General features: G+C 31.3%; 1 protein-coding gene across 5 annotated transcripts in view; it reads left to right on the top strand.

Annotated features, from left to right (window-relative positions):
* The window catches only part of LOC123013396 (LIM domain transcription factor LMO4-B), a 189,831-nt gene that overhangs the window by 155,324 nt on the left and 10,427 nt on the right, over positions 1-24,080 (top strand). For 4 of the 5 annotated variants that reach the window (XM_044411886.1, XM_044411887.1, XM_044411888.1 and 1 more), the window contains one exon: positions 2,302-2,636. In XM_044411886.1, the coding sequence (XP_044267821.1) occupies positions 2,302-2,608 (307 nt within the window). In that variant the 3' untranslated portion in view covers positions 2,609-2,636. The remainder of the gene's footprint in view (positions 1-2,301; positions 2,637-24,080) is intronic. The other variant, XM_044411890.1, reaches the window with a different exon arrangement.

Here is a 24,080-nt window from a genome sequence, read left to right as displayed (position 1 = left end):
TTTTCGAATTAATTATGTGATTTTTCGGCTTATTTTTGCCGAAGTTTTGTGCTTTTGATTGAAAAATCTGCTCAAACGTTTGGAAAAGCAACCAGATGATTTTTCGGCTCAAAAACATGCTTAAACTCTAAAAAGAAGCAAAAATAATTTTAGTTTCGTGATAGTTTATTCATTTTTTACCTCATTTTTGACGAAAATTTTCAAAACAATTGCGATGACTAAAAAACGTCCTAAAACGGATAAATGGTATTATTTTTGAACAAAATTTTTAGCACAATCTAAAAAAGCAAAAACAACACCACTTTTGAGTTAAAGCGATTTGTGACGAAATATATAATTTTGTAAATTTTTAATTGAAAAACGTGCTAAAACGCTCAAAAAATCATAAAAAGGTCATTTTCAACCCAATTTGGTAATTTTTCAATATGTTTTAACAGAATCTTACAAAAAAACGTGATGTAAACAAGCAAAATTCATTATTTTTCACTTAATTTGGTGACTTTTCGGTATATTTTTGTCTAAATATTTCGAAATAATTTCGTCTCTTATTGAAAAATATGGTATTGYTATGGAAAACCGTCTTCGAAAAGTCGATGAACTAGCTTCAAAATTACACCCAGTAAACAAGAAAAAAAATCTTTTAAATGAGAATGTCAATTTTCGGGGTAGCATAAAGTGGATTTTTTTATATTGTGTCGTTAGAATTTTATTTATAAATGTTTTGTTAAACTTGAAATATTTTTATAAAGCAATAGTTATCACAAAGTTTATATTAGAAAATAAAGCTTGTTTTTTGGTACATAACACTTTTATCAATTTTTTAATAATATAAACTAATGCATTATATTGAATGAAGGGGTCATGTACATTTGATCGCTAAAAAAATCTATAAAAAACATGATTACCTAAGTTTTCTCATAACAAGTCCTTTTTACCAAAAACAAATTGGAAAAAAAGTACCAACAAATTAAGTTTAAATGCTTATAACTCCAAATATGCACATGACACTTTTATCCACTCACCCCTTCAATTAGGTTTTTTTGTAGACTAATTCCAGGTGGAATCAAAATAACGTGGGATCCTTGGATCAGCCCTTGCAATCAATCCACCTTTCCGTTCGCGGTATAATCTAATTAACGGCGCAACTAATAATTTTCTCGGTACAACGTGACTATAATTGGATTCGTTAATCAGAAAGTGCCCGCGGATAATCGCGGTATTTTCCACAATATAAGATACTCCTAATTAAAGCGAGCCTGATCGCAGAGGGCGAACAGAGCAGACAAAAAGGATGGAAAGACTACTATTACATTATATTAGAGTTACGTTACAATTATTATTATCTTAATGATCATCAAGTGGAAAAAGTTGTTAATGTAAAAAATGTTTTACAGAATTAATTTAATTTATTTTATGGGGCGCGTCTTTTATAATATAAATAAAATCATGTTGAAGATAACGATTCGCTATAGAATTACGTGATTTAAAGGATGCTTTTAAGTTTTTTTTATGAAAGTAATTGGCTAAACTTTTATCATTACGGTAAATGCGATTTTTGTATCAATTAGGCTCGAACAACTCGCAAAAACGCTACACCAGTCTTCTAACCAGCTATTATCGGATTTTRTTAAGAGAAACCTCTACTTTCAAGTGGGTTAAAAAGAATGTTTTCTAAATTAATGAGAAACAAAGCGGTCGCATATTTAAATATACTTTTAAACAGTTAAAGTTTTTTCACTTACGACTGCAAGTTTGTATTTTTTTTTAACTTAATCACAACTAATAATTTTCTTTTGGTCATTGATACAATTGGCAATTTTGGGGTTGACGACTGTCTTTTACATAAATTTCTAGCTTTTTTTATGTAGTGGCATTCATTTATCGAATTTTTTGTAACACATAAAAAGGGAAAAAACAAGGTGTGCAACTTTAGAATGTTTTTTTTTTGTTTTTTTTTTTTTTTTGATATTGTCAACAGTCTCTCTTATTTAGGGCTTTTTTTATATCCCGGAAGATGTTGGTCTATGTTGGACAAATATATGCATTTTCCCGGCGCATCCACCATTTTTGCAGTTTTAACAAAAAATTATATTTGATATAGATTTAGGTAAAATAGTATAGTAAATAAAGAGTATTTTGTTTTTCCTCTAAGTCGGCGTTATCATCACTTTGCGTTGATAATTTACCTTAATTTTAATCGATCTTAGTAACATTTTTTAAATTATTTATCATAATGTCGTCAGTAACTTCTTKTTTTCTTATTGTAGACTATCGAAATTTAATGTTACCGTATTCTTAATGGTCCCGCAGGTTATTTGGAAACTCAGGAGCGTGTTCGGCGTGTGGCCAAATGATCCCTGCTAGTGAATTCGTCATGAGATCTGGAGGACCATCACCCCAACAACCTGGAGCCCCCCTGCATGTTTTCCACCTGAAATGTTTTGTGTGTAGCAAATGTGGCGCCCCCCTCGTGCAAGGCGACCGCTACTACATGCTTTCAGGAAGTCTCGTTTGTGAACAGGATTGGCACAAATTACTTAAAAGTTCAGCAGCCACACCTACGGTGCGTAAAGGAAAAGTCGGAAGGCCTCGTCGGAGCCGTGACTGAATAGAACCTTACCTTCATGGGGTCCCAGGTAATTATTTTTGTTGTATTTAATTTATTAAAAAAGTGAAAAAAAGTAAAGATGCAACAGGCAAATTTCAATTGACCAAGACCGCCCACGGAATTATGGGGTTTATGGGAAAGTTTTGAACAGCTAGGAACCAATAATGATATAATTATGGTTTTCGTTAATAATGAGGTGTCTGCTTATTGGATGTGTGCGTGATGAGGCGTTCCGTTTTTATTTTACTTAATTTTCGCCTGAGCAAATTTTAAATTAATTCTGTATATAAAATACATCAGTTTTAAATTAATTCTGTATATAAAATACATCAGTTTTAAATTAATTCTGTATATAAAATACATCAGTTTTAAATTAATTCTGTATAAACGTAAATAGCCCCATTTCCGTCGATTAACAATGTTCTGCTTCGGGCGGGCAATTCTGCAAGTTTTCCCGAGTAGAAATGAGTCTGAAAGCTCTTTAAAGCGCTTGCTTCCATTTGATATTTAAATGCGTTTAAAGTATTGTTTTATGTTATAAATTTAATGCTGCGGAGTAATTATCGATGGTTTCAGGAAGATTACGTTTTAAAACATCCATTAATGGGCTTTATGAAATGTTCTAATTAAAGCAATGAATGCTGCAAGGACCCAGAATTTYGGTTTTGTTTTCTGTCACGACTGGAAATAATCGGTCATTCGATTGCGTAAATGAATATTGAATTAATTGAGCACCTTTGGGGGGTTGGGGGGTGGTTTTAATACAATCACGGCGCCGTATTATTTCGGCTTGGAGTAATATTCAGCAAACACGAAAATGTCGCATTAGGATGAATTACTATACCGATACGTTAACTGACTGTGTAATGACCTTCAGATAAACCGAGCGAAAAGTGTAATAAATTTAGTCCAGCTTACACAATTTGTTAATATTACATTTGACGCACACGAACTGGAACAGCACGCGAACTCGAGAATTTCACCCGCCACTGTCCATAAGTGAGGCGAGGACTTTTTACATTTCCTTATTTCAAGGTTTGTTTTTATTATCTTCGAGAGATTGGAATTTCATTGATTATCCAATCAACGAAGTCAGTGTAATAAATTTTTGTTTTGTTTTATCCAWCTAATAACTGTAAAAGTTATTCACATTTGTGTTTTATTTCAAGTTTTTGTGCTTACAACTGTTTTATTTGCTAACATTTTTAATTAGAAATTTTCTTGTCTATTGTGTCAATCGATCATTAAGTGGATGATTAAGATATTAAGATTAAAAAAACAATCAATTCAATAACACCTAAATGCTCAAATTTTGCTTAAATGTTTTTTTTTTTTTTTTTGTACAAGATATTTTACTTTTAATTCAGGTTCTCCTATTTTTACGAAAGAAATTAAATTGTTTAAAAAGTGAGTTTTGTGTATTTGTGTGTATTTTAGAAATAAATTTCTTGGTGATACTCAAAAAACAAGAATGAACGTAGTTTTATTGAGTTGTTGCATATGAAATTATTGCTATTTTCTTAGAATACAATTGCATGAAAAAACTGTAACAAAGCATTCATCAAAATTACGAAAATGAGAAAATTATTTACAAATAAAGTCTGGCTAAATGAAAGGTATACTAACATTGGTAAAAAAATCTAGTTTTTCCCATTTGTGTATGTAGTGTGTCTCTTTCCGTCGATGTACTCTTTTTCTTCCTTTCCAAATTATAATGTAGTAATTTTTTTCTCTTGGTACTTCGGAAAAAAAATTCATTCATGGTAGTTTTAATAAAGGAAGTTGACAGTTCCGGTTTTTTGAATTAATTTGAAAACAACGTCATTAAACCTTAACACAAAAAATCGTCTAAGAAAATTTAGAGACAAAACACCAAAATGGAACAAATTCAGTACCGCTAACAGTTTTTATAAATTTGGAAACGAATAGTTCYCAAGCAGGAAGTTAGAAAAAGGGCTCGTCAAAATGTAYACGCAATTTGTAATGCAGGTTTGCTAAATATTCTCAGTTGTTAGCAAAAAATTGAAGAAAATACACGGAATACGGAAAGAAAGCAATTAAATTAGTGTCTTGTGCATCGTTTTTGAGGAACGAGTTGAAAAAGTAACAGTTTTGAAACTAAAGCTGAAGAAGAATTTATAAAATGCATCAACTTTGAGCTCATTTCAATAAATTACACAAAATTTACTGCTAATCATCATAATATCTACTTGTATCTTTTGCTAAATAACTTTTTTTTGTATAAACATCTTTTTTCTTCAAAGTTTTTGTAGCAAGAACCTCATTTTTGTTCAAAACATCGTACTTACTTGCGGTGTGTTTCTTAGCACTAAATTCTGCCTTTAGACCTTAGGTAATGATGTCTATCTTCAGGTATTCAATTATAGCGCTTTCAAAGAGCAAACAGGCAGACAAGATTCATAAAAGTAAAAATTTTGACAACATCTCAATTTGAAAACATAATCATATTTTTTTAATAAAATTTCTAGGGACAAAAACAAAGAGTAAACAAAATTTGTGGCTATYGAGCCAAGCTGCTACCAATTGTTTAAGTGGAGATATGTGCTGCTTGATATTTTCTCAGGGTTTCAAATTATGAAACATTGAATTTTAAGATTACCGAAATTACTGTTTTAAAAAAGTTTTAACTGAATCGTAACACAAGATGGTCACTTGTGTTTGAAAATAAATTTTCGTGGGAATTAAACTGAGTTAATAGATCGGATACTCGATTTAAATCATGAGCTTGAGCTTTTTGTACGCCTCGTCTGCTTTAATTCTTCGGACTATCGGCCGTAAAAAACGCCATTTCAGTCATTAAAAATGTCGAAGCGAAATCAATAGGAAATTTTCAGGCGCTTTAATTACCTCGGCGGCTGAATGGGATATCAATGCAGTTAGTTCTACAACACGGCATTGTTAAAATACCGGCTACTGACATAATGAGCTACTGTTTGTATATTTTATAGTCCTTTTGCCATTTTTAGTCTTGTTCTGTTTTAAAACAACGAGCTGTCTAATTAAGGCGGACAGAGTTCCTCTACATAATACGGCGTAATTCTTAACTATCTATAGAAAGATTTAATTATTAATTAAATCAGGGACTGCGAGAGTTAATTAAACCAACTTGGTCAATTATTGACAAGGTACCGACGAAATAAAAAAAAAACTCTTGGCACAGGGCACGAAAAGTTTTCCAGCTTCGAACAAACACTTAAGGGCAATTAAAATAACTTAGTTAATTAGCGGTCGCTAAACTTACTCAAATTTATCCAAAGTATAAACTTACACGAAATCCAACAAAAAATRACAACTTATAATTAATTTGTTCTCTTGACAAAGAATCGAACTAAAAATTTAATTACCACACTTTCACCCCATTTTGCCAGRGCTAATAATGCAATTCAATTACGACACAATTAATTCAGAAATAATTAGACAAACACAAAAATCCATTGCTAAACTGTGAGGATTTAATTATTATTGATTCTATCACTTGAAAAATTTGATTCGAACATTAATTACATTCGGATGATTATTATTATCAATCATTTCGGGATTGTGTTAAAATAAGTACCAACATGCAGTTCATATATGTAGACACGATTTGGCCACCGGACTGGCCTTAGGGTGGTATCATGGAATGACACTCTGAAACAACTTTGATGTTCTACTCTAAGTGGTAATTATAGTTTCAAGATTTGTTTCCAGTAAACAACCGTAACAATTCATAACAACATTCGATAATTTACTACTTGTAAAAGAGATTTGCAATGTTATTGCTGCATATTTCGATGGTTTTACGGCCGAGGAGTTTAATTTGTAATCAAAACTGTTTGATTAAACTATTTTTTTTGATCATTTTAAATATATTCTAATTATTGTTTTTCTTGTTAAGTATATCTTGTTTTTTGGGTGGCTACATATTGTAGCCACTTATTAAAATACGGTTTTTTCCAAAATTAACGGAAAAAAAAACTTATCAAAGAAAAATACATACAGTAAGTCCCCGGATTGAGTTTACAAGAGGAAAAAAAATTTCTTTGATTTTACGCCAAAACTGAAAAAGAAATACATTTTTAGCTTTAGCTGAAACAAGCAAATCTGTAATTAAAACTTCATGTGAAGCAAAAAATGTTTTTCCTTTGCAGTTTTGGCGTAAAATGAAAGATAAAAAATTTGTCCTCTTGTAAACTCAATCCGGGGACAAAAATAAATATTTCCAATTGATTAAAAAAGAATGTAAACGATAGAGGATTCAATACACTTTAACTTGATGTTTTGATATTGTACAAAATTTTTAGCGTATACTTGTGAGACCTTAAAAATTAAATTTGGAAAAAAATTCAATTACCTGAAATATTTTCTACATGATGAAATTCTTTGATTTTTTTCTGTGGAAATGTGAAAATAGAATAATGATAAAGTTGACAGGTATTTAATAATTAACATTTTAATATTGAAAATGTGAAACTTGAAATAATTTATTTATTTTATTTAGAAATTTCATCATGTAGAAAATATTCTTATTAATATTTTTTTTCCAAATTTGGTTTTTAGGGTCTCACTGACATACGATAAAAATTTTGAACAATATTAAAGCATTAAATTGAAGTCTATTTAATCTATCGTTTGCAGTAGCAATTTTTTTTAAACAATGAGAAATATTTATTTTTGCGCCGGCCTTAAAACTTGGGACACCCTGTACAATTTCATTTCATGATATGCCGCTCCCATTATTTCGTTAGAAAACGCGTTGGTACTCAATTTGTGTTTCGTCTGGGCGATGAAATAATGTTGCGATAAGCAAAAGTTTATTTAGAATCTTACTTGTATTTACAAAAGATCGAAACACCTGTTTTAATGCGTCCATTACAAATTTATTGCTTAAATTTGATGCTGTTAGTATGTTAAAATCCACCTTATAGCAAGTTTCACTCACATTTAGATAAGAATAAAGCATTAATGGTCTTGCATATGATAAAATATCCATTAAATTTTTGACGRTTAATGTGAATTTGTTTCTATGAATTTGATGTAGGGGTCACATTTCCGCATGCCTTTCTAACACTTGCTTTTTATTGCATTAAGCTGGAAGCTTTCCGTTTTTGTAAAGGTCTGCAAACTTTGCAATTAAATTTTCAGCGAGTGTGACATTACAAATCGAACTGAAAGTTTTGTATTGTGCCATAGAAACCTCCCACACCGATCTAAGTCTCTATAAATAAAATATCTTGTTAACACAATTTTGCGCCAAAGTCTGACATTAAAATAGATTAACACCACGTTCTGTAATATGTTTTATTTCGTAATGAATCTAATTTATTTAATGTGTCAACAATTTTTATCATTCTCTAACCAAGATTTAGCTTTTGCAATAATATAAAACACTTTTTATTTGATTAGAGAACTTGATGTGAACAGACAAGAGGATGGTGGGGTTTTACGCAACCTGGTTCGAAATTTATGTTACGCCACTGAATCAATGTATCGCAGTGGTTCTAATTAACTTGGACATTTCTCCCATAAATTTTAAGCCAGACTCCAATTTATGTACGACGCTACCATTGAAATAAAAATTAAACCAGAATAGCATCTATTAATTGACAGAGAATGCCACGAATATCGAAAGTCACCTTCACGTGTCTATTTATTTATTTTTTCATATTTAATTAGCTTTTGCTCGCCTAAATGATTTGCGACCACGTCAGCAATTTGTAAAGGCGCTCCTTTCCAAATAATCACTAATTAGTTGCTTTTATCGCACTTACGTGATCTTCATTCATAAATCAGCCAACTCCATATTTACATTTATCGTGTTTGATTTATTCTTTGTGTGGCGTAATTTGCGAACGTCGCTTCACATAAGAGTCTAAAATGATTTAGAATCGCGGATATGTCCAATAATGGTGATGTTGGGATTTATTATTTATCTGACCTCCGGTATTATAGACTTTTATTAGAACCACAAGTGAGTGAAAAGAGCTCCTTGTTGGGCATTTTAAGTTAAAGTCTGTTTTTTTTTAATGGAAATGCCAAACAGTCTTTACGTTGGTAGCACTAGTAAATTTATTCTTGGTAATGTTAATAAGGGAAGTTGTAAGTTCCGGTTTTTTTAAAAATTTKCAGGCGAAACCCCAAAAAAGGAACAAATTCGGTACCGCTAACAGTTTTTAGAAATCTGGAAACGAATAGTTCGCAAGCAGGAAGTTAGAAAAAGGGCCCGTTAAAATGTAGACGCAATTTGTAATGCAGGTTTGCTAACCATTCTCAATCTCAAGAAATTGACAAGAACACAAAATAAACAAGAATGAGAAAGAACCTCGTAAAGAACGCAATTAAATTAGTGTCTTGTGCATCGTTTTTGAGGAACGAGTTGAAAAAGTAACAATTTTTAAACTAAAGCTGAAGAAGAATTTATAAAATGCATCAACTTTGAGCTCATTTCAATAAATTACACAAAATTTATTGCCAATCATCATAATACCTACTTGTTTCTTTTGCTAAATAACTTTTTTTTGTATAATACATCCTTTTTCTTCAAGGTTTTTGTATCAAGAACCTCATTTTTGTCCACAACATTGTACTTACACATAATTTACTCGTAAAAGTCAAAATTTTGATAARATTTCAATTTGAAAACAACCATAATTTTTTAACAAAATTTTTAGGGACAATAACAAAGATCAAACAAACCAATTTTTTCACCAAAATTTTGACTTGGTAATTATCATTTAAGGAAAAAAACAGACTTTAGTCATGCTTTCTCAGTATGGGCACATTATTGACTAAATTGATTTTTTCTACAATATTACTTATGATTATGATAAAAGGGCAATCAACTGATGGAACATCATCTCTATAATTCAGGAAAATAAAGTTTGTATGGGTTTGCTGAAAAACTATCAACTTTTTTGTATGGCTTTGCAATTTTCAGTCGAGTCATTTGTCGTAAAGTGAGGCAGTTTGTGAGTTTTAATGCCTTATTAGTGATAGATTTATCAGCTAGTACATTGTGAAAATAGGTCTGGAAATATTTGCATAATTTATGCGGTCCATAAAATCGGACGTAAAAGCCAAATTTCCTAATTGGGAAGGAGTTTCAATTCGTGCTTTATGGAGGGTGTGAAGTTTGATATAGGAAAGCGATATCAAGGATTACTTTCCTTGATGAGAAATGAAAATCTAAAACGCATTAAGGAAATTGCCATTGCRTTTAAATTAATGTTAATTGTGCGCTGAATCCATTTCCATTTCAAATTGTTATTGAAATTAATGTACCTTCTCTTCTTTAAGCAAAATTGCCATCAAATATTTATAAGACTAATTCAATTGATTAAATCCTCCCAACCCTTTATCCTGCATAACTCGCCTTTCTTACGATACACCCATCCATTTCGTTGGATTAAGTCACGTAGTAATTAATCCATCTATCGTTTAATCCAACAATGACGTTTTTTGATTTATGATTAAAACACGTTCAGGCCGAATTTCGCAGTTACAACATTACACCTTGAGAATAGTTAAACTAAGTGCTGTTTCCGCAATTGTCTAGGCTCGGATGAGATTCAAGTGTTTTAGATGAATATTAAAACGTAAAGGAATGCATCGAGATGGATTAGGCGAAGAGCTGCTCTTGGATTACTCGTTTCATTAAGTTGAGTGCCACTCTGATATGCGAGTTCTTCCGGATCTACAAAGCTCTCTCTTACTACTACATTCCATTACGGATAAGCTCGCGATGTCTTCATCGAAATATATCAGCCCCATACATCAACATTTTTTCAGTAATTTGAGTGATAATGCGRGGGGACGTTCCTTGTAATTACCGGAATTCGATTGAAATTTTTTAGTAATTTGAGTTTTTYCGTGGTTGTGAATAGTGCYCTGGAGTTCAGTATTGCATTGGTCTGCAGAGGGTTATTACGTTATCCAATTAAAAAGGTATTCGCGAGGCCTTTTGTGTACCCGGCTGTGTGGATGAATTTGTTTGATTATGAGGCAGCTATCAATCTAAAACTAATTAGGTTTCATTTTTAAACAGCTTCCCATAATAGAAGCAGCCCCGATGACTAATTAATTTTTCAACTCGTTCTCTTTTCGACCGCAGATTACCCGATTTTTATGATCCAATATGTGTTATATCCTCATCATAACCGTAAAGAAAAGACGGATAAATCGAATGAAGATCAATAAAGTGCCGCTATAGACAGACGAAATGAAAGGCCAAATTGGAACTAAGAAAATAAGGGACGAGGAATCGTCTCCGGCGATACTTGCCCTCTGTCACACTGGACGACGATTCCTATTTTGCAATTGTTCGGTATTGAATTATTCAGAGGCCACAAATTCGATGTAGAAACTGTAGTGACTCGGTATTCCGGAGACGTGTGCACTTTAAAACCCATGCAGGAGATTGTTTTCAGGATTACAATCTTTGCACATAATACGTCACCAGACACCATCCTGCCGGTGTACCAAATTTATTGCCCTCTAACTAATAAAACGTTTTAATAAAATAGTCACGCCACCTATGGATCTGGTATTAATAACACACATCAAATTAACACAATTTATGGTCTGCAATAATTGACAAAATAAGTCCTCAGTTGAGTGTACAAAAAAGTTTTTACGAGTGATAACATTCGGATTGAAGTTTTAAGGTTTTTACATAGGCTGTTCCGGCTAAACCTCACATTAGAACTATTGAGAGTTCTAACAATTAGATTTGTCTAAAATTGTGTTTATAGCCATAATCGTTTAGATTTTGCTCAATGAAAATATTTTCAAGATGACAGCACTTCTGGTTGCACAGGAAATGAGTTTCAAGAAAGTTTTTATCAGATTTCTCTATACCTAAATTTGACCGTTTTTGAAATATTTAGACTTTTTTGTAATTTTTTGCATCTTGGAATTTGCATCTTCCTCTCCAAAAATTGATAACTCTCCCATTTTTGATTATTTTGAAATCGTAATTGGGCATATGAAAAAGAAAGGTTAGATCTTTTCTTTCGTGTGTTTATAATTGGAAAAATAATTAGCAAACCTCCAAAATTTAAGGTTACGTTTGGAAACTTCAAATACCCGTAACTGAATTTTTTCAAATGGAAGGCCCAATTTTTTCTTGACAAAATGAAAGAGAATTTAGTTCTGCTTCGACCTATATCAACATTCCCTATACCTAAATTTAATGATTTCCAAGTTATTTTTACTTTTTTTTACAATAGAAGAAATTCATTACTATCCATGGTAGTTTTCGCATAGTTTACCAAGGAACTATTTCTCAGTGAAAAAACGCCAAGTTTTTTTCACAATTATTGTGTTATTCTTCTCGTAAACACAAATTAAATTTATTCAATCTAAATTTGAATAATAATATTTTTTCTTATTTCTATAACACCTATGCTAAAGCTATGCCTAATGAATTTCTCACAATATCAAAGAAGTTCCTATAACTTGAAAACTATCAAAAATAGATATAGGGAATGTTAATTTAGTGAAGAAAAAATTGGGGTGTTTTATTTAGAAAAATTGAGTTAAGGGTATTTGAAGTTTCTTAAAATTATTTTTCTAATTATAAATACACCAAAGGAATTATCCTTTATACCTTTCTCTCTCTTATACCCAAATACGGTTTCAATAAAAAGTGGTAGAGTTATCTATTTCTGAATAGGAAGATTCATATCTAAAATTTTTTAAAAAGGTTTAAATATTTTGAAAACGGTTAAGGGAAGACTAATTACACATGAAAACTCTCTCAAAATCACTTGAGTAACCCAAAAATGCAATAAAAAACATAACTTTCTATTTAAAATCACGGGAGCTCGTGTGATCGCAAGAAGTTTGTAAATAAATTYTWTTTTTCTTAAAATGTTTAAACATAAAACCAAATATTTTCAAAAAGTTTTAATTAAAAACTCCTRTTAATAAAAGTATTAAATTAAGAAATGTTCATTAACACGCAAAACTAAAATTGGACAACATATTTTCAAGCAAAACGGGAATATCGCAAAGCGTTCAAAAACAAACTGASTGATCACCATGTGCGCACTGCTTCCAGRCCTTGCTAATTATTCTTGCGCAGGGGCCTTTGCTAATATCTTAAATACTGAGTCTGGACGTCTGTGACGTTTGAGGTGGYGCGTGTTAAGTACTGCCTTTCGCTTCTGCGAACCTGTTACTCACATTTTAGCATTGAAATATGTAAATCTTCCAAAAATGTCAAAATTTGACAGTTTGGACATTTGACAGTAAAGAAAATTAATTAACGTTTATTCTTCAAATAATATTTTTTTTTCTTAACTATAAAATCGAAGAAGCCGATATTTAAAACAAAAATTTTAATTATTTTTATTTTTCTTGTCGAAAAATCTAAGACATATTCTGATTAGTTGATTTTAAAAGACGTAATAGTTTGGCTAACGATCGAACAATGACACTCAACTTTAACCTATTAAATAATTTTTTACTTTTTATTGGTCTAATAATTAAAAGTGCATGATTCATATTGGCTCTGGGGTTAGCTCCACRCATTGTGCAAAATTAGATCCAATTAAAGTAAGATAACTCACACTAAACGCTGATTTGTTATAAAAATCGATTCAGAATTCAATAAGTATACAGGATTTTTTGAATGGGTGGAGTTACTTATCCTTGCTAGGTTTTTGTCGGATTTTTGCCAATAAGAAATAAAAACCGGTTTGTTCTCACCTTAGTGGTAATTACGGGAATGGGAAATGATTATTATTGGTCCTTGTAATCGAAATTAACAAATGTGTCCAACCAATCAAATTCAAGATTTTGCAAAAACCTCACCGATTATCCATAAAAAYCTGTTCTAATATAATTCAAATTTGCTTTGAAAAAACGCAAAAATAATGAATTTAAATTAATTTTTCTAATTAGCCACGAAAAATTAATGTTAGATAAGGGACTCTTTCGTCATTTTTTTTCTTAGTGGGTTCCAAAAAAAAATGCAGATTAAAGCTTAATGTGACTTGATTTCTTTGAAGAGTGTGAGCGACATTGTCGCGAAATGTCAACAACTGTCAGAAGTGTCAGATTGAATGATTGAAATCCAACGCACTCTTAGGATTTTTTTAAAACGTTAATTTAGGCACTTTTTGACCTTTTTTCTCTATGAAACTTTACCACTTTATAGAATTATGATTGAATTTTTGTTTTTTATTTTCACTCAATCTCCACCTTTTGCCGTTTTCTACTTTTAGTGCTTCCAACAATTTCCAGGAAAAAACAATTGCTATCGCATGACGCTTTGGTAAGATATAATTTTTATAATAAAATTATTTTCCTTCTATTTTATTTGGTTTAAACATGTTTTCGCAACGAACATTTTACACAAAAGTGTCTTTGGTTCTTTCCGATTTTGCATTTTTTGTATTTACTGTTTGAATAATTTGTTTAATACGTATTTTGGACTTAAATATTTTATGAACATTGGTTTTTACTTGTGAGTTTTTTGACAGTGAACCACCCTTCAAAATAACGAAGTTGATATCCACCTATTTCCATTGAGAAGAATCTAACCGATTATGGCTGTAAACAAAATTTTAGAAAAATATTATTGCTAGAAGTCCCAAGACTTCTAATGTGGGGTTTAGCCGGAACAGCCTGTATTTTAAACTTACTTCAATCTTATTTTATAAAATTTCGCAATTTTAACTTTCTTGTTTATAGCCCTAAACGGGAAAATTGGTGGTTTGAGGTACAATTTGATTTAAATCGACTTTTCAATATTTAAAAAGGCGCCCAATTTTTTCAAATTACTTTAATCGCAATTAAAATTTCAAAATACGCATACATTATTAATATGGTTTTATAAAGTTTGCGTAGGTAGGTAGTAGACTTTTCGAACGGTTGTGCTGTCAGTAGATATCTTCCTATAATTTATTCATGTTTTCATTTACTTTTTAATTAACGTTTGCAGTTCCGGTACTAATCCTTCAATCAACACTTCATCACTGTTGCCATAAATTGTTCTGTTTRTCTTCTTCATGAAAAATACAAAAGTACGAGGCGACATTGTACTATTTATTTTCTTACGTTCCAACGTGTCAATTAATTTTGCATATGCACAATTTGTTGCCACCTTAGTTGACCTGTCGTAAAACTTTCAATGGTGTGGTATTTGAATCTGTGAAGATGATATATCTAATGGAATGATTTTTAATTATGTCGTTGGAGGTATTTTAGTTATTTGAGCGGTTTTCTCGTGCTGGTGATGTTTTGCCGCATAAATATTTCTTTGAGAATAGAGGAGCAATTACAAGCCTTTAGTCCCCACATTGCAGAACAACCATAACTCGGAATTAATTGACGTTGGTTCGGTGGGCAAAAATGGGCGATTTAACAAGACAGATACGATCTGGTGATGGCGGCACATGTAAAACACAAATAGCGCGATTGCAATGCGGTAATGGCAGTATCGAAAGAGGAGTCGACAAGGGGCAATTAGGTAAAGTAAGCACAGGGACAAAGACGGAGCACGCCAAGAGATGCAAATGTACATTAGACTAATTGAACATTAGGTGAAATGAACATTTGGACCCCATTAGTGATGAGAAGTAGGAACGTGATTAATTAGCCGGCTTTATAATGGTAGAAAAAAGATCATTTACTTCTAAAATAATAACATTAGGCCGCCGGAAATTAAACGAGAGCCACATGTTTTATTTCTGTTGTAAAACGATCGTCAATTATTGTACACCTTGAGAAAAAACTATTCACCAGTCTAACTTTCTGCTCACACTGCGCTTTGTTGCAATAGTGTTTCCGACTAACTAGTTGGGGAAGACCCTTATTTTGTTGGTCCGTTTCTTCATAACGGTTTTTTTCTYAAAATTTCTTCAATGAGTGGAGATTATTAAATGGTGATTATAATAATTTGCAAAATGACACTAAGAAAATTTTAGAGAAAAAAGCATGCTCATGTATTTCATTACCTTAAGAAAATTTTTGTGATTTGCTTTTAATTCTATTAACAAATAGCTAGTTTCTTCCGTTTTTTATATTTATTTTTGTTACTTCTAACAAAGCAAAAAACCCAAAGTGGTAAATTTAATGCCATAATAATAATAATAACTAATATTATACAGTATGTCCCTGGATTTTTTTATTTTACGCTAACACTGCAAAAGAAAACATTTTTTGCTTCACCTGAAACCAGTAAGTCTGTAACTTTAAAAGTTCATTATTTTCATTCAGTGGAAAGAAAATTTAATTTTTCTCTTGATTTTGAGCTTGTAACAACTAATGATACTATAGTCTACAAACAATAACATGTTTAATATACCTTTAATCGAATTATTATTTTATGTTAACTTACCTTTAATTAAACAAAAATTATTGTTAAATTTTTCTATCACGTGACAGTTTTCCTGCTTTCTGCACAAATGCCTTCGATTTAGAATTTATTTAAATTCAAATTGTTGCTGAATTATTGCAAAATTATTACCATATGGGTCTAAATAGGTCTTAAAAACATTTCACTCGCATTTGAACTTCTTTTCTAAAAATTTAGGGAGCATGAGTGACAAACAAGAAGAGCGTTTTCATCAAGATCTGAAGGGTTTTCAAAGATCGACACAAAGGTTTTGGGGATGAAAATATGTTAGTAGATTAGTATTGGATTGTTATGAAGAAAACTGATCAAAAAAGTTTAATAAAAAAAAAATAAAATAACTCATTTTTAATTTGTTCTTGGGCGGTTTTTGTATTTTTGTTAATTACTTATTTCGTAAACGTAACATGGTGAACTTTTTTAATAGTTTTTTTTTTAACTCAGTGCCTCAAAATCTATAAGAAACTATAACTTTCAGCTACGGTATAAAAATCGTGGTAASCTAGTGTAATTTTTTCTCTTGCGTTTAAATCCCATCACATTGGCGTTTTATTTTTTTGACAACGATGTCGCTTTGACAGATGAGTTAACCCAAGTTAAATAACAAAAATGATTGTAAAAAAATATAATTTTAATAAATGACAAGTCAAAAAAACAGTAAATTTTAACAAAAACAAACATTCAATTAATTAATTAATTATCAAAGTGACATCGTTGTCAAAAAAATAAAATCGCTAATGTGATGGGACTTAAAAGCATAAAAAGATTATTACTACAAGTCCAAAAGTAAGAAAAAAATTAACTTTTCTTTCCAGTGAGTCAGAATACTGAAGTTTTGATTACAGATTTGCTCGTTTCAGATAAAGCAAAAACAACCCTTGCTGTTAAAGTGTTATTTTATCTACTCAAAAGAGTTTTTAAACAAATAGTTTAACATCTGCTATAGAAAAAAAAAGTATTTCCTTTGCTTTTTTGGCGTAAAATCAAAGGTAAAAATTCGTTTCCTTTTGACTGGCTATTATAAAATGTATTATTAAGTTCAGAATTTTGATTATAAAGAAATAATTTGATAGAAATTGGGAAAATTCACAGTTTATAAAAAAAATCTGACATTTAAAACTAGTCCTACAATCTTGATTTTTGAAAGCTGTAGATAAAAAACCTTAAAAGTCAAGTCAAGCTAAAAATGTTTTTGCTTTGCAGTTTTGGCGTAAAATCAAAGGCAAAAATTTTTTTCCTCTTTAATTTAATCCGGGAACAAACTGGATACTTGCAAAATACATTTCTTAAATAAATTTATGTATTTGTAATTTGATCAAGCACAATTTAATGTATACGTTATAATGAAGTAATTTTCACAAAAAGACATTTTTGGGGTCCGGACCAACTTCCTAAATAAGGGTTTTTCGACATATTACCTGCTCTCCAACTCTAAAACGCTATTGCGACAAAGCGCAACCCGAGTACGAAGTTAGACTGGTGAATAGTTTTTTCCCCGGGTGTACAACCTGAGTTGGGGGTAGAGCAAAGCGCGAGTTTTTTACTACTGTTTTAAAGTTTACAGTCCAAATCCACAAATACCATGAATCATGTTCCTTAAGTTCTCTTATTAATTCAGGAGAAAGGCACCGAGGAAGTTGAACTAGCAGGAGGCTCTAATAGAGGACTTAAAAACGCGCAATTAATTAGCCCCGTTAAAATTGGCTTCCGAGTGAGTGGCGGCATCGAGACCCTAAGTGCGGTCCATTTAATTCGTCAGAGTTGTCTTTGGTGCACAAAGTCTCCGAGATTTATGAATTGCCACCGTCTGTGTATGTTTGGCTGGGCCATAATAAAGGAAAGGGGTAGGAGACGCACCTTACCCCCAGATTGGGCGGGTTAAGCGCCGCGAGGAGCCTCCACATTAATTAGTCCTCGATGCAAGGGAGTCATGAAAGTTTACCAGTTAATTAGGGAAGTCGTACTCCACCGCGGGCACTAGCAATTTGCCTAAATTCTCTATAGATCAGGGGGCTTACTTGAAATTGGTGACAGGCCTTCATCGACAGGCTATGATTGTTTTAAAATGATTATTATTAATTTTGATAATTGTATATTTTCTGTTATTGTATAGCAAAAACGGTTTGATGTGTCTTCTTAGTCATCAGGGTGTTAGACTTGATGTTTTTTTTAATGAAAGTTTTAAATGCCTTATATTTTTTGACTTAACAGTAACTTTTTCGATATGCTATCTTTGAAGCTTCTTTACTTCTCTAATAGACATTTTTGTATTGTTTGTTCACAAGTCTCCGGACAGAGTAATGAAATTTGATGTTACCACATTTCTTAATTCTAACTAAAAATTTTGTAACCACCAATGCAAAATAGTTTTTRCTTTACCTCCTCTTACTACTTATTTCTTGATACATCCTCTCAAACATAATTTATGGTAATTAAGATCTTTGTGATAGTATCATAAAAAATGGTACGTGAAGGTGATCCAAATTGTTTTACCAATCCTCAAACTTGACCGTTGTGTTTATAAATTATTGTGGTTCAATCTTTGAACACGAAGTGAATATTTACGAATGAAATCGAATAGAGTACAACGTTTACGGAATACGAGTATAGTTATCCTGACATAGATATGAGGAACGCGAGAATTGCCAGGGTGAAATATACTACTCCAAAAAATTACAGGAACAAAAAATTTCCCAATTTTTTTGGTTGGTTTTGGCTGTAACTCATCGAAAAATGGTCGTATCTAGATTTAAAAAAAAAATATTTTTTCTGTGCTACGGTTGTCGCGCAATTCGACGTGTTTACAATTTTGCATTGGTTATTTGCTAAAAATTAAAAAAACAATTAAATAAAATTTGTTTTTTGATTATTTTTTTTTGAAAATTTGTAAAACATTTAAGAAACAATGAACTGCTTAATTTAAAAAAAAAATCAAAAAAATGTTTGATTTTTTAAAATTTGTAAATAAATTTAGGAAATAATACTGATTAAAAATTCTTTTTTCGATTTTTTTTGTCAAACTTAACTAATCCAAAATTGTAAAAGAAAGCTGAAAAAATGTTTTTCTCATCTTGACAAAGATCAGACGATGTTTAGAAACAGTATGTTTAATTGTTCCTTTAATTCTTTGATCAATCGGTTCGAGAAAACGGTTTGATAGATCGATTTAAAAATTTACAGAGATATGGGGGGAACATTAAGCTGTAAAAACACCTAAAATCATTAGTCTCCCCATCAATATTAGTGAATACGCAGTAGATTTACTAAAACTACGCAAAAACTTACTTTTTTCTCTTTTGTTTAAACCAATGTTAAAGGTGCAAAAAAATTGTTTTCGAAAAAATCATAAAAGGATCTTATAAGGCATTTATTCCAGTTTTTGACACTATCCTTATATTCTCTGTGTGGACATTGGTTGCTGAGATATCGATAATCAAAGACAAGAGGATCCTTTTTCATTTAAAGTCAGATATCTCAGCGACAAATTAACGTAAAAGGAATATGAAAAAAGCATATTAAAGGTGAACAAACATGCTATCCGGCCTATAAAAAAAATCCCCACGTCCGTGGACCAAAAACAAAAACATGAAAATTTAGATTTTTTTTCTCGCGTAGCTTGATAAACGTAGCACAGAAAAAATATTTGCCAAAAGACCTCAAAACTAGAAACTCAAAGCTTCAAAATGTTTTTTAATCTAGATACGACCATTTTTCAAATTTAGTCAAAAAATTTAGAAAAGTTTTTTGTTCCTTTAATTTTTTGGAGTAGTGTATATTTAGTAAAATTTAAAAAAATWGATCGTTAAGGAAACTACCTAATTGAAAAATGTAACAAAAAATGCGTTATTTGCTGAGGAAACTKAATAGCATATGCAGAGGGAGGTTTACCTAGGAACTTGATTCGTGGTCRKGCTAATCTCCAGAGATTCTAAACCACCCCCATTTACATATGTTTCCTCACCCTGAACTCAACTTGTCCTCCTTTCTTGAAAGAATATTGTAAACTTAGATTTTTTAGCGAACGAATTTTATGTGTAAGATTTATCAACGCCACTTTCATTGTGAAATAGTTTTGTGAGGCATTGTTTTTCGTGCACGTTTTCTGGGTCTGACGCTGTTGATTCGGGAAAAGAGGTCAGAAAGGGCTGGAAATTATATTGCTTTCGCGCGTCTGGCCCCAGATAAGGGTATTGCATGTCGGACATAACAAGTGCGGTCTGCAAAGTTCGTTTTAATCATCGTTATCTGCGTTTTGGTGCAGCAGGGTCGTCCATGTTGAGTTATCGTATTCGGGCAGCAGGAGATGATCCCCTTAAACTCGCAGTCAATCACAGGAAGTGCGCGGCTCGTTGCTTAATTCCGGAAGTAGTCGTGCCATCTCTCTCGCTCCCTGTTGCGACTCGAGTTAAATAAAAACATTCGACGTCCGACTTCCTAATGGACCAGAACGAGATGCGATATGTTATTATGTTTAATCCGATGTAATTCAATTTGAGTGTGCAGTGGCGGCGACTTGGCTCAATTACTATGGTCCATTATCTGGACGCTAATAAATGGGTGTTTTGAGGTGTTGGGATTTTTATTTAATCTTAAGGACACGCATTTTTTTATTTATTATTTCTCAGTTACCAGGATTCTTCTTTAAAAAAAAATATCTTAAGAACAAATCAACATATTGAAATGTTTTTTTGAAACAATAGATATAAATATCTCAAAAGTTGTTATTAACAAATAATTTAAAAATATATAGTTTAAACAAAAAATACAATTACGCAGGTTTTTAAAATTCTCAAAAAAATTATGTAATGCCCTTAGATTTTTATTATGTCTCCATACAAGTTTCAAGACGGACGTTTTAAAAATAACTGAAAAAAAATTCCCTGAGATTTCATGGAAATTAAATATAAAAATACCAATAACCGTCATTAATAAACTGCTATAAATAAAACATAATTTTCAATAATTTTTCAAAAATCAATATTTAAAAACAATTTTCTCGGTAGAGGAGTACCTCTATTTTATTCTGCCTCCTGATATTAGGATAAAAGTGTGTAGGTTTTGCTTTCCATTTATGGGGTAAAAATACTAAAACAATATTTTAAAGAATCGCAATGTTTTTCAAATTGTCAACAAAAAGTATGGAACTAAACGTTTTTTACTTAAAATTAATTGAATAATGATAAAGTACTGAAAAATGTGCTGTCCAATTTTTATCGAAAAAATTAATCAATAAAAAATTGCTATTTTGAAAAAAAAGAATCGCATAACTCAAAACCAAATCAAAATTTTATCTCAAAATACGATCAGATTTTTTATAGCACTTTAATTTTTATTAATTATTATTTTCTGAAGACAAATAATTAAAAAAAGACTTTTGGTTCCATACTTTTTGTTCATCTTGTATAGCAAAACGTAATATTTGAAATATGTGAAACTACCTAAAGTTCGTTTTTCTTATTATTTGCGTGGGGATCAATTAATAATTCGAAAGACGTACCAGATAGCTATCTTTTTTCAACATTTGTATTAGAAAAAACATTTTTAATGGGAAAAACTGTTTTGACTAGTTTTAAAGCTATTTATAACAATCGTAATTCAAGCTCTATAAAAATCCTAATGCCAGAGAGAAGCTTTAATTTCTGACTTTAGTACCAAAATGTCAGAAGCTTTCAAATGTCAAAAACAGACGGAGGTCATGTCGTGTTCTTGATTCACACTACCCCCACCAGCAATTCAAAAAAAATAATCTTTATATACATGCAGATAGTAGATATTTTTTAATACATATTATTGATATTAAAAAAATGAATAAAACATAAAGAAGTTCAAACAATTTAATTTATTAATTAAATGGGTAATTCTATATTTAATTTCCAAAACGCTACTTTCAGGCGATCCCACTTTTCACTCTGCAGCACTCTCAAAAAAAAACGTTTTGAAACTAATATGGAAAAATACTAAAAATTTGAGGGATTTTATATGAATTTTTTGAAAATTTGAAAAACCGCTTAATTCCATCTAATTTTTTTTGTTTAAACAATATATTTATATCTACTGTTTTAAAACAAAATCATTTCAATATGTTGATTTGTTCTTAAGATAACATTTTTTTTAGTTGAAGGTACTTAATTTTGTACATCTCGGTTATTTCAATATATTTATTTTTATGCGTTCTATAACATATCTCAAATTTACGAAAATCGGAAACAATGAGATTTAAAAATGATTGTTTTCGCGTGGAATTACTCAAACATCTTTTTATTTATCAATTTTCAGATAGACAATTTACCGGTCTATTAGATCCAAAAACAATAAGTAATAAGTTAACAAACCTTTTCATTTTTTAATTTTTACAAATGAAAAAGACAAAAAAATTGTTACAGCTTTAAATTCTGTACTTTCTTATCTGCAGAAGTAAGAAAAAATTTGTCCTAACTCTCTTAGTTTTTGTGTAATAAATTTTTAAAAGGTTCATGTTTTTGTCAAAAAAAACTAAGCAAAATGGGCTAATAAAAGTTTAGCGTAAAAATATTGTCTTAAAAGGCTACATTCAAAAATTCCAAGAAACATATGGTGTTTCATTTAAAAAAAAACACAAGTTTGTATTGTAACTTATTTTGGAACATGCTGTATGGTTGCAAATAATTTTAGGTGATGCACTAGATTAGTATCAATCAATTTCCTATTAAAATTTTATCATTTAAAGGACTTTGCCAACTTTCTGGGACACGCTGTATTGTGTTTTACTAAAGAAATATATTTATTCTGTTAACTAACGTTAAGTTAGTTTTGCTTTTAAAAAAATCGCTTGTACAAACTTGTAGATCTGACCTGAAGTGATATTGAAACAAAAGCAATAAATGCCAAGACTACAGAAAGCAGAGACATCCAACCTTAAAATCGAAATGTAAATGTGTTAGAGTTGGGTTGAGACAGGCAAGTCGACTTCGACTTAGACACTGTAGGTGGTGGATCTTTTGAAAGTTGCGTGAACGGCGATTTAGTTGATTTAATTAAAGAGCGATTCATGTTGTCTCGTGTTTAATGGGGCGTTTAATTTTTGAAATTAATTTGGTCCATTATACGTYTAACGCGTTGAGGGTAATCTCGTACCTTTGTATGAGCCGGTATAAAAGCGAAACCTGTGTAAATTTCTAAAAACGGTATTCGCTTAATTAGCTGCGAGTCAAAGTTGAATTTTTCATCAAGTTGTTCGTCGGTGCCGGCAAACAGCAAGTGGAAGCGTGGCCGGGGGCGGCGGCGTGGCGGCTCACTTCATCTTTCTAATCTGAACGCCTAACGTATGCGGCTCGGTCCGGCAGGGCACAAAGGGGGCCACATAAAGGCGCAGGTAATTGGGTCGAGTAATGAATAACTAACAGAGGGGCGCTGACCACCGCCTCCGCCGTGAATGCGGCCGATTGCCCCCGGAGCTCCGCTAATGGCCGCCCTCGCTGCCCAGAGGGCGCTTCATAATTAAAAGACTGACGTCGACGGGATTACACTARTTTATTTATAGTCACGATCTATATTGCTAATTAACGTTCTCATTTTCAGCTATCAGAGCTGTCAGAACGGGCTGTAATTACTCTCGAATCGGTCTTACATAAATCCGGGCCGTTGCAGCCGCTCCGGTCTGATCGTTCACCCACCCACACTGAGAGAACAGTTTTTTACTAGTTAAAGATTTAGCTTAAATGTAAACTAATAATTTTTTAGAATACGGCGGAAGAAACTATTGTTATCAGAGAAGAAATAATTTGTTAGGAATTTCCAAACATAGCATTTCTTAGTTTTTAAGTGATTCTGATTTTATAAAAACTTAACATCTACTTTAATATTATCATTGCAGTGTTAATAATAAGAAATATTTATTAACAAGAAACAASGATCATTAAAGATTAATAATCTCGCATTAGATATTAAAAGATGTGTTCTTGATAGTTAAGAAGTATATCTTAAAGGGAAAAATATTTTTTAGGTAAAAATCTCCCGGATTGCTAATCAGTATAGCCACCAGCAGATATATAAACCTAACAAAAAAATAAAACTGTACATATATTATTTAGAACAATTTATTAAGAAAAATAATAAACATTTAAAACATCATTA

Source organism: Tribolium madens, unplaced genomic scaffold, assembly GCF_015345945.1.
Source record: "Tribolium madens isolate multiple individuals breed KSU strain unplaced genomic scaffold, Tmad_KSU_1.1 Scaffold_96;HRSCAF=242;Tcas5.2_LG5, whole genome shotgun sequence".
Classification (NCBI taxonomy): Eukaryota; Metazoa; Arthropoda; class Insecta; order Coleoptera; family Tenebrionidae; genus Tribolium; species Tribolium madens.
The sequence above is the reverse complement of the archived record's forward strand: the minus strand, read 5'-3'. Positions and strand labels throughout refer to the sequence as shown.